At 37.6% G+C, this 12,616-nt stretch overlaps 1 protein-coding gene across 8 annotated transcripts in view; it reads left to right on the forward strand.

Annotated features, from left to right (window-relative positions):
- Positions 1–12,616, forward strand: part of TRAPPC9 (trafficking protein particle complex subunit 9) — a 411,991-nt gene that overhangs the window by 169,377 nt on the left and 229,998 nt on the right. For all 8 annotated transcript variants that reach the window (XM_085539279.1, XM_085539281.1, XM_085539277.1 and 5 more), the window contains one exon: positions 12,055–12,208. In XM_085539279.1, the coding sequence (XP_085395405.1) occupies positions 12,055–12,208 (154 nt within the window). The remainder of the gene's footprint in view (positions 1–12,054; positions 12,209–12,616) is intronic.

Raw genomic sequence — 12,616 nt, forward strand, 5'->3', positions numbered from 1 at the left:
CAATAGAATCATGTGTGTTGGAAGGGACCTTTAAAGGCCATCAAGTCCAACCCCCCTGGAACGAGCAGGGATACAGTTATATCTGGTTGCTTAGGGTCCCATCCTGACTGACCTTCAGTGTCTCCAAGACGCATCCACTGCTTCCCTGAAAAATCAATTCCAGTGCTTCACTACCTTTGTAGTATAAAATTTTTCCTTTTATCTGACCTAAATCTCTCTTTAACTTTGAAGCCATTTATTCATTAGTCATGAGTAGCCTTTACCCCGTCTTACCTTACAGCAGCTCCAACCAACAGCATCAGGCACAATAGGTACACTGTACTTCAGCTGTAATTCCTTTTTTCCCCCCTTAGTCTATTGCTGGAGAGCATACCTTAAGTTATTCATCGTTAGCTGATTAATTCAGCTATTGCCTGTATTCCTTCAGAATGCACAGGTGGAGGACTGAACATAGTAAAGAATATATATTTGTGACCACTCTGCTATGAAATGGAAAACTGCATGAAAGAGACTTGCAAGCCCTGATAAAATCACTACAAATGGGTGTTTAATAGGCAATGATTATATGTACACAGGCTTGATGTGGAATTTATATCTAGACAAGGAGCATGCTTGCGTCAGTGCTCCTTAGTGTTGTTTCCCAGGGTATTCTATGTGTTTTCAAGTCACCTTCTTTCTTGTATTCTCTCCTGTGTTTTTCTGGGAGGTCTTCTCTGTAAAGTGTTGGTCATCTGTAATTTTGTGAGTTTCTTGTCTTCCATCTAGTGTCTGTGCAGGCTGGACTCCTGTACAGTGATATTTTCAGGCACACAGTGACATTAGGCAGTTGGTTACGTCTGTACCGCTTGTCCGGAATACATGAATCCAGGCTGACCAAAACAGGTCCCAGTTTCTGTCTTTTGCATTGCATCTTGTTGATGGCAGTCCTGACAACAGCTGCACAAACTCATTTTGTTTTTATCCCTTGGACATAAGAACAAACAGTAAGCATGTGAAAAATGTTAGCATTTTTAAGAAGCTGTGTTTTTACCAAGAGGTTGCTTTTTTTCTAGGGCAATTTAGATCACGTGCCTCTGCCATTTTCTACACGTCCACACTATTCAATTGAGAAAGCAAATCACAGTATTTCCTTTCAAAGTCATTCATTTTAGTTTGTGCACATTTAAGAGCTAAACAATGTGACATTTCCCATAATGAAATGATGATAATGATTTCACCAGGGTTTCTAAGCCTACTTAGCAAATTAATTCCAATGGGACAGGAACTTTCTCAGACAGAAGGTCAAAGATTTACTATTAAAATGATACTGACTGAAGATATATAATACACAAAGATAAAGTTTGCTATTAGGAACTACTTGAAGGTAAATGTTAGTTTGGCTTGGCTTATAGAGGCTGTCGTAAGTTCCTGAAGGCATTTGCCCATTCATTTGCAGAAGGATCACACAATTAATTCCGTTCCAAAGAAGCAATTCCACATAAAGTTGTTATTACATAGCTGATATTCAGATTATCAGTTTTATAAACAATTGAAGGTTTAAACGAACTAAATCCTATTGGATTGTTTAAATGAATTAAATGCTATTGCATTGTTCTCAGAATGGAGTGATGATGCTTTGGTTTTTGGCTGCTTTAGGCACTTCAGAATTTGAGAAAGTACTGCGGGGAGAAGGGTGCATTGCTCCTCTGGCTGCTGTAGCTCTGGGGCATCACCTGTATGTCCCTTTTGGAGTACATTTTGACCATAATTTTCCCTCTTCCAAGGGCTGGGGCAAAGCACCTGCACAGTATCACAAGTCTGGACAGCGAGCACTGATGAGCCAGAGCCTTCAATTAGCAATAGTTTGCTCAGTGCAGTGGTTTGAGAGGAAGGACCTGAAGCCTTGTAAAGGGGCATTGATTTCACTGTTGTTTTTTCCACCGTTATGTTACTCTTTTTGATGATGTCCATGATTGCACATGAAAGCTATCATCCCTATTTATTGTCAGTCGTACCGCAGTCCGCAATTAAGGTGCTGACTTGATTTAGCGATTTCCTACAACCTGTGCCTAAGTGGGAACTTCTGTGAGAGAACAGTCCGGTTGGATAAAACGTGTGGATGCATATTTAAAGGATATTACAGCTAGAGAAAAAAACCCACGAGAAAAACAACAAAAAAAACCCAACCACCTTACACTTTATGACTCTGTACTCAATTACGCGTTATTAGAGTCTGTCACTTGTGAATGTGGGCTGCTATTTAGCCCATTCCTTAACATCTGGAAATAAATTCATTTACAGTTGAGATTTGTTTTTTTGTTTTTTTTTTTTTTCTTTTAATATCAAAACTCTTCATGTGCTGTTTTAGTGGCATGTCATACAATGTGTCATGTGCTGATTAAAGTGGAATTTTGTCCTTTTTGGGAAATTATTTTAATGCAGTCTAGTCAAAGAATTTCGTTTAATTACATGTGTAATACAACTTTCTGCCTTTTACTTAATTGGTCTCACCTACGTTGTTTCTGCCTATTAGATGATAATTTAGCAATTTCCAATTTGTATATCCCTGAGGGAGGCTCAATGGGAATCAATGGGAATAGAAAATCTCTGTGGCTTTCTTCCTCAATTTGCTGCTTGATGGCGTCTCCTTTCTAGTAGAATGGGAGAAGTGAAATGGAGAATAATAAGCAGCAAAAAAGGAAATCCTTTCTATAAAAAGCTTACGTTCAGAACAAAGCAAACCATGCAATATTTTCCACACTTCTCATTTATCCTTATTATTCACATTTACTGTTAACCAAGAGGGTGGATGAAGCAATTTTTACATGATGCATCTAAAATGGCAGCCTTGGACAGGATTTTATTTACATTGTATATAATGGGGCAGATCGTACATGTAGTTACTCAGTGATAAGCAAATGCTTAATCTAAAAGCTGCTGGCTACCTTTACAACTGTAATTGTTTTGTACGTGTATGCTGCATTATATGCTTATTATGTATAAACCCAATGCTAATTATATATAGATTGTGTAATTATATAACAACGTGAATTAACACATCAGGAGCATAGGGGGCTCATTAGCTGTGGATGAAAAGGTTTGAAAAACAGCTACAAAATTCTGGGGTGCAATTGGTCTGCTATTACTAGCCTGTCTGTTTGGGCTCCCTGAGCCGCTCCTCATAAGGCTTGTGCTCCAGACCCCTCACCAGTATTTTAGCTCATAAAATAGAGATATGGAAGAGTGAAAAGGCTTTCTAAATTTCTTGGTGAAAAAGTAATGCTGAAAAAAATCTTTACTTTGGTGTTTATGTATCTCAACGTATTACCAACATACCCAGATAACACCAATGTTATTTTGTTTAAAATAATTGTTCTTCAATTAATTTAAATACGTATTTCAAGCTGGATATTTTTGAACTCAACCAAAACCATTCTATGATTCTGTGAAGCTTTATTTCAAGCAAGCATGAAGAAAGTAGATGAAAAATTGCACGGCTTCTGAACCATGATATAGTATTTCTCACTTTCTTAAAAAGTCATGAAAATTGTGAAAAAGCTTAATAGCATAATTAAAATGATGCCTTTGATGAACTCTCAGTTGAAATGGAGAAGAGCAAAAGATGTAGGTTTGGAATGTTGGTTTCACTGCCTTTTCCAATTGGAGCTCCATCTCATAGCAGTTGAGTTCTGGACAAAATAGGGAAGTAAGAGTTGTGCTCATTTTCTAACATACAAGTAAAGCAAATGAAACAATGCATGTAGGGTAAAATGCGCAGAGGTAAACAGATGTAAGCAGGGTGAGATTCAAGCGAAGGCAATCCTAGTGCTGTGTGTTGCTGAAGCCGGATCCAAGGCTACTTAAGGCTGAGTGATATTAGCAATAGAAGCAGTGCCTTGTTTATAAAACATTATCTCCTGGGCAGAGGGGAAATGCTTTCAGGCTAGGACATAAACATTCATTAAAGGTCTAACTGTTGATGAGAACTGATAAGAGCAGTGTAGTCTTGCAGGCTGCTGCAGTGCTCAGTGGTTGATTTCTTTTCTAAAAATAGCTTTCTTTCTAAGTTTGCTTCTGAACGAACACTTAGTTCAACCAGTTAATGATCTGGTGGAGAAAATATATGTATGCGCTGTGTTTTTCTGGGAAAAAATATTGTTCAATTATTAAGTTTGTGTGTTTGTGAGAGTAAGATAGGCTTAATTGTTATTAACAGTGTCGAGCAGTTGGCCACTGTGACCTGCAGACCTCCACAACTGGAACCTGGAACAGTAAGATTTAGGGATTTAATGAGCGTATTTATTACCTGTTAAAAGTTAGAAAATCAGCTTCGTGGGTCAGAACACATAGACCAGGGAGCTGTGGTGAGACCTTTGCTATTGTACTGATGGTTTGTTTTCCTGAAGTATGATGTCTTGATTTGTCCCCAATCTTTGATTTTGGCAGGCTGGTATAAGCATGGATGGTAAGACTCAAAAAACCTTGGTTTTGGAACTTGAGTATCTCTGATATTTGTTTACATACCACGGAAATCACTGGGTTTGTGGCAAAGTAAAGGTTTTGATATCTGTCGTCTGGGCTAACTTCCATACAAGAACCTTCAAAGGACTTTCAGAAGAGCCTTTTGTACAGCTGTTATTGATTTCGTAGGAAATCCTGAAAATGTGAAGGTCACACTTAGTGATCAACATGCATAGGTTACACATCTAGAAAGGGAAACTGTTTGGTAAAGCAGTGACTTGGAAAAGAATTTGGTTATCATAGCAGTTCATTCCAGGATCAACTTCTACTGCAGAGCTTTGGGGACAAGGGCAAATGTTAGGTTTGTGTATCAAAAAAAGAAAGTAGAAAGTAAATAATAATTCACTACATATGTGAAGTCTACTTGTATCTTGAAGTGATAGTTCATTTTGGAAGGCGTACTCTGGCACACTGAGCATTCACACATTGTATTGTTTTGCCTCACAAATGCCGGAATTACTTTCTTTATGAAAATCTTGTCTGCAAAGCCATGTATTATTTCATGTTCTCTTGTATATCAGTAAGATGAACTGCTTCATGTGTGTGATTAGGGAGCATCCAAAGGAGGGCAAAATGGATGAGGAACAGCTGAGATCCATGGGTTTGTTGGAGTTAAGTGAGCATTTGGACACTGCTCTCAGACATAGGGTTTGGATTTGGAGCATGGAGTCAGGAGTTGGACTCAGTGATCCTATTGGATCTCATCCAATTGGGATGTTGCACGATGTCTTGATTGCTTGGATGCGTAGGCTATTATGATGTTTGTCTCTGAATTTGGTATGATTGGGATCTCACTATCTTCCCTGAAGATGACCTATAAGATGTGTGCAACGTGGTCATGCTTCCATATAAGAGAGACAATGCCATACACATGTTGATTCTTTGGAACTTTTTAAGCAAAGAGAGTTGGTATTCGAGATGTATCAAATTCAGGAGGCCAATATTCTATATCCCCTATGGACTCAGGGCTAGAATGGCAAGTTTTCAGGACTTAGAATAATTTTTTTTTTTGTTTCGTTTATCTTGCACACAATTCCATCCTTTTTAATTCATATGCATTTAATTTTGAGCCTTCTGCCGTATAACTGCAGTACTGAATTATGCAAATGAGTAACTGAATAATAATTTATTTTTCTGACTCTGTGATTATTAATATTCCCCTGTGAGGTGGGAGGTGCAGCGTGGAATTATTTTGAATAATGATAGGATGAAAATTCACCCCTAGTTCTGATTTGATAAATAAAGGGAGAATTTTCAACTCAGTCTTAAAATAGTATCATAGTTACACTTTTCTGCGTTTCTGAACTGATTCAACGACTGTTGGTTATCAGACTTCCAAAGTTGATGTATTTATGAAGTACGCTGTTGCCACCATTACTGGCTCTAAATTTCTTACTTCATTACGTAGCCAACGATTCTGCTCCATGGTGACTGCCGTAGGATCCTAATCGTTCGAATGGGAAAGCAAACAAGATTCCAGTTGAAGCTAATTGTTATTCCTCACAATTACCAGGTTATGTTTTTCAAATTCAGAGTTAGGAATTAAAAAGAGAGATTCGCAGCGTGCACAGTATAATCTCACTTAAATAGGAGGCTTAAGGAGCTGACCCTCTCTTAACATGGTTCCATTTTCAGACATTACATTATATACAAGAGTGTTCTTTCCTGGTTTAACTTTTTATCATCTGGAATGGTGTGGATAAGTGTAAGCTGTTGAGTTTAACAGACTTCAGCACTATAGTTTCAGCTTTTATCTTCTCTTCAATTATTTTAAATAAATAATTAAGTTCTAAATGCAAATTTTTTTTTAATTTAATTGACCTTTCAAAGATTAATGGAAAAATTTATCTTTTGCTTGGCTTAGTTCAGATATTAAAGCAATCCTTTTTCTTTATGAAGTCAGCATTTGGCCAGGAGGAGATATCATTACTTAAGGGTCACTCGAGCCATTTATTTCTACAGTTGTATTTTGTTGTAACATATGACATCTAGATTGCATTTCTCAAGTACTGAAATATTTAGAAGCACAAGTATATGTTGATTTGGATGAGTTCATCGTGTTTGTTTGTTGATGCATACATATCAATCACACAGGGGGTTTGATTATTGAAGTCCTTCCTAGCCCCGAAATAATTATATACTCAGGTGTCACTACTCTGCCTTTTATTTTGTATCAGCTGCAGTATTTGTATTTATATGCAATTATTTATACCTGAAACATGATACTATGAGAATCAAGTGAGGATATTTTTGTTTGTTTTTCTTGGTTCATATGTTTATTTTCATAATTATTATTATTTCCTCCTTAAAGTGAGAAAAAATGGTATCGTCATCATTTGTAACACTTTCTGAAATTTAAGCTCATTGACAGTACAAGGACATATTTGCCAGATAGATTAATATATATACATTCAAATATGTCACAGACCTGCATTGTCAGTGACATTATATATATGTATGTGTGTGTATGTATTTGGTGTTTTTCCTAAGTAATCCCAATCTAGTCTGGCTCTGTGTCCGTGTCCCTGCTGCCTCCCATATGTCAGGAGAACGGGCAGGAAGCATAAAGCATAATATTGAGTAACATCTCCAACTGCCTCATTTCAGCTTCATTATGGAAACAGCTTGCACACTCATCTGTGGGTGATAGTATTTAAATAGGTAGTTAGCCATGAGGAAGAGTTTTCGGGTTCTTGTTACATCCTTTCTTCCTAAAGATAATTGAATAAGGTCTAACTCTAGATTTCTATTCTTCCAAACAAAGCATCGATATTTTTCTTACTTAATGAAAGCTGAAATCTAGTTATATTAACCAGATTTTGCTGCTTTTCTTTTAATTTGACGTCTGCTTTTAACCCTGTTTTATTTAGTAAACATGATGTGTAACTTCATTACGTGCACTCATCGTATCACAAGAGCTGAGGACGTCAGAGGTGCAGGCAGCACTGTGGGGCAGGGGTGGGCATGGTCTGGCCATGCTAGTGAGACATTGGCACAGGCTGCCTGGGGAGGTGGTGTTGCCTCTGTCTCTGGGGGTGTAGATGTGACACTGTGGGACATGGTTTAGTGGGCGAGGTAATTAGGCTTGATGATCCTAGTGGTCTTTTCCAACTTTAATGAACCTATGATTCATTCCTTGGGCAGCAGCATGGGCCCAGGGCAGAGGCAGCAGCCTGAACACAGCATGCATGCACGTTCCCTTACTGGCTTCTCCCCCTACTCATTCTGTCTGCTGCTTGCCACTTCCACAAAACTGTTGGGATTGCTTAATGTTAACCAGGCCTGCTGTTGTGAAGAGGGATGTGTGCAGCGCTGGCTCAGGATTAGTCATGATGGCATTTGCAGCAAGTTTTTTTTGTACATAAAGTCCTTTTTGTTGTGCAGTTTGTCACCAGGTCAGGGCAATATTTCATGTAAAGCTGTAACTCGTGTTATGAGAAGTGATGAAATGAACTGTCCGATATCTTTAATAGTTCTGTGCTGTTACTTTAACAAGACTTGAGATAACTGTCATTGAAATGGCTGCTGCACCGGTGGAAGGTTTGTCATATTTTTCCCTGTAAGTCATCCTGACAGGTGATGTGGGATGAGACCACGCAGACGTATCAGCATTGCCAACAAGCTGACCTTTTCCTCTTCGTTCCCTTAATTTGTATTTGAATAATTTGCATCCCTGTTCCAATGCTTCCCTGTCTGAGGAGCTGTCACAACGGCTGGGGCTCATTTCATGACAAAACCCAGGAGTTTCAAACCACGATTGTTTCATTATTCATGAAAACTTGTGTTACTTTATTCCTCCTCCCACGCAAGCAAGGTTAGCCGGAGAGAAACAAAACCTGCTTTGCATTTGCGGGATTGGCTATTAAATATTTTTACATAATGCAGTGTTTTTATACAAATAACTCATGATTTATTTAAAACACTTCTTGTAGAAGATTTGGACAGCTTCCCATGAGGCAGAGTGGGGTAAAATGGAACTCTGGTCCCCTTTCCTGAAGCAAGTATGTATTTAAGCTTCGGGGTTTAAAGATCTTGTAAGTCTTTCCTCAGATCTAAGTACTGTGAAGGGCAAAGAACTGGGTATGCATTTACCCTTGCACAGTGTGAGCCGTCGTTGTCAGAGCTGCCCACAGTAAATCGAATCCCTGTTTCAATCTCAATTGCCTTTCATTTTTCTTCTCTCTATTATAGAATTTCCTGATTCCTTTTGCAACAAGCAAGGACAAATAACGGGAGAAAAGAGGTGCAGAGGGCTCTTCACAGGAATCATAGGTTGTTGAGAAACCGTAGATGGAAGTGGAGAAAGACTTTAATGGCTCTAATATGTTTCATTTTCATCATCTTGGTGCAGAACACAGCGACAAAGTTGAGCGATGTTCAAGACATTGTTGTTCGCTGCCTTCTACTTTCTGCTGCTTTTGGGATAAAACCAAAACCACCAAATGGATCTGTGCAGATCACTTAAAAATGATATTTAATTGATAAAATTATTTAATATTTAAATAATATTTAAATATTTAATTGATAAAATTGATAAAATGATAAAAATATATATATTTGGTTATTGCAACCCAGTGCCCAGATTATCTGCTTGCTCTTCACATAAATTTTTTCAGCTGTTGGTCATCTATTCATTTTTTACCTCGCTGGTGAAACGCACTGTTTGAGGCAGGAACAGTGATAGAATCATAGAATGGCCTGGGTTGAAAAGGACCACAATGATCATCCAGTTTCAACCCCCCTGCTATGTGCAGGGTCACCAACCGTCAGACCAGGTTGCCCAGAGCCACATCCAGCCTGGCCTTGAATGCCTCCAGGAATGGGGCATCCACAGATCCCATATTAGAAGTGAAGTGAAGAAGCTGTGTTTGTGTGGGGGAAAGTTTTAGGGATGAGTAACTGCTTCAGGCTAAGGTATTTATATTTTTATTTGATTTTTAGGTAAATCATTCCCATTTACTACACAGTGCATAGGCTGGAGAATAAATACTGAAGTAACAGCATTGACATAGAATGTAGAGAAAAAACTCTGTATTAATATTTTGAGTGCAAAAGGAAGCAGAATACTGATGGTGAAAAATGTTTATGTTTAAGTAGGAGTTTGGATTTATTTTTGTCATTCTACAGCTTGAGTGCAACTAACGTCTTGAAAAATGTTATTTATTTCTCTTTATTGTTTTCATATTTTCTGCCCACAGCTGTATTCATAATATTGCTTCCTCTGATATTTTCTCTGTAGTTCTCTCTTTGTCTCAGAGTTCTCACTTTCTAGAAGGTGGGTGCTCTGGGGGTGTTCTCCTTTCTTTTTAAGGTTGAGGTGTCACGATGCTAAATATGCTATGCAAAGTATAAATGAAATCAGTAAAAGTAGAAAAATTAGTAGTGGTCTGAGTACCAGGCGCCCTGTATGCTTATGTTGCCATGCCTTTGAGTTTAATACAAGTTATTTCAGAGCTGTACAAGTAAGTGTTGTTTAGCAGAATCTCGCCTGTATTCAAGAAGCTGATGTGAATTTGTTGCTGAGCGTCTGGGGAAGAAAATGCATGCATGCATATTTAATTTCCAGAGGAAAAAAATACCATATTGCCAGTAATGATCCATTAACAGAAGAATGCAATCTTAATGCTGTCAATTAAATATTAAATATTGTTGGGCAGGAATGTTTTTCTAATATATCATTCACTTAGAAAAGTGTGGCATGGTAAATAATGAGCTGTTCTCTGGATCCAATGGAAGACGGATCCAATGGTTCACTGTTCATAAACTAAGATAATTTGTTGTTGAAATATGAATATAGGTAACTACGTATGAATATTTATATAAGAATTTAAGCCATACTCTGTGTGCAGTAGAAATTAATTACTGACTTTGCATCTGATCATGTGTCACTCAGCACAAAGCATCTTGGAAACAAAGCTCCCATTGCACCTGGTCTTCCATGTGTGCAAAACTCAGGAAACTGTACTGTCATTTGCAGATCAGTGGTTAAAAATCAATGAGAATTCAAGTTATTATTTTCAGACCTGATTTGGTTTTCTGTTTTTTCCTTAAATCCACACTACAAATTGTGTCCAGGTGTTTTTCATTACATTCTTTGTTCCTGGACTGATTCCTGCACTTTCTGTGATCTACTTTCAGCAGCTCAATTTAATTATTTTATGTGCCCAGGACTTGATGGTCTTTGCATGCAAATGAAGAAATCATAATGATCTCTTGCTGAACAAAAAATAGCCAAGACAAAAACATCCCTTAGAGAGGAATAGATTGATGTCTTGGACTTCTTTGATTCTTCAATGTGAAGATGAGCAAAAATGCGATCAGCAGAGGAGGTGGCTTCTAGAAGCAGTAATTGTGCCACCTTTGTCTCAATGCTCTATTTGTGTGTTTTAATGATGAAGGAAGTCTTGGAACATTAATGGCTTCTCCTGAGATTTTTCTGGGGGTGATGCGTGATGGGCCTATGTAAATTCACCTTTCCACAGTAAACTTGTTAAGTTTCGGATGATGCCTTGTTTTTGTGTATATTTCCTCACTTTCTTTTGAGGTCAACATTTTCTATAGTTGGGCATTTTCTGTAATCTGGGCAGCCTGTTATAGCATTAGATATGGAGGTTGGCGGCCCTGCCTGTGGCAGGCAGTCGAAGCTTGATGATCCTTGAGGTCCCATCCAACCCAAGCCATCCTATGGTTCTGTTAATTAATGATAATTATAGAAAATACCTTCTGGTCTGGTGGGATTTCAGAGCCCTTTCTTGTTGATTTCTCTTACTGCTGTTTTTCTTCTGGCAACATTTGTAATATGTTTCTATCATCGATAGATGCGGAAATGCAAAAAGAGTCATAGCAATCCTGTGTATTTTGTGAAGTGCCCTTCTCACACTTCTGTTACACTGCAGGTGGCTTTAAAAAGCCGTAGCTTGGTCTTGTGTTTTCCTTAAGTGCAAAGTCATCTCAAGAGCAATATATTTTAATTCTTCCCTAATTATTTTTCTATTTCAGGCGATTCAGGAAATTAAAGCTGTTTTGGCAGCACAGTATATTAGATCTGCTATAACCACATTTCATGTGATGTGAGCTGCTCTAAATTGCCTTCCAAATTAGATTAGTGATTCTAGTTTAACATATAAGTATTTAGTATGCATTACAACATAATATATTTAATTTAATTTGCTTTTATGTCTCACCATACATTTAATAAAGCAATTATTTAACCATTTGCTACTGATGAATTATACTACGATATTGAAATTAATATTGCCTGTAGTTCATTAACATACATTAAGCGGGAAGCAGATATGTTCTTGAAGTCAAAGAGAAAGGTCATATTTGACACTTAGTACTGACATCATTTTGTCATTCTTTCGTGAGTTCTGTTAGGAGGAATTCCATGGAAAAGGTTGGAGATGGGAAAAGCAGGGAAGTGCACATGGCTTTCAATGCATGTAAATGTTTAGGTCAGGACACACTTTTGTACATAATATTTTATAAAGTTTTTATACTGAAAATCCTTTTTTTTCCCCCCCTTCTTTCTCTTTTTTTTTGCCTTTGCTACAGTATGGCTATCCAAGTTGACAAGTTCAATTTTGAGAGCTTCCCAGAATCCCCTGCAGATGGGACACAGTATGCGAATGCAAAGCAGCTGGAGGAAGAAAGACAGCAGGCAAAAGGTCTGGAAATTAACAGCAAGCTGGATATTTGCTGGAAAATTATATCCTTTCCTGAGTAATTGCTTTAAAAATACATAAATAGGTGCCCTATGACATTTTATTTAATAATTGAATTCACTTTATAACAGTGTTACTGAAAAGAAAAGTAATTGTAACTATGAACCTTAGAATAATTATAGACTGTTTAAGGTTAATTGTTTAGATGATGTCTGGATCTTACTATAATGGCTTTTTTTTTCTGAATCATCAAGACTTACTGAAACCCTGCATGCTTTATCCAACATTTAGGGAACTGAGGAAGCATAGAAGTGATGAGAAGTGGTTTTATGGGGCCAAAATTCCCAACACTGTGTAAGTGAGTCATAAAGAGATACATGATGCTGGATTTAGAAGGTTTTCATATATTTAATTAAATTTTAGCAAATCAGAACATATTAGAATAGTTTCTT

Source organism: Coturnix japonica, chromosome 2 (assembly GCF_054131305.1).
Source record: "Coturnix japonica strain WE chromosome 2, WE-NBRP24, whole genome shotgun sequence".
In the NCBI taxonomy this organism is placed as follows: domain Eukaryota; kingdom Metazoa; phylum Chordata; class Aves; order Galliformes; family Phasianidae; genus Coturnix; species Coturnix japonica.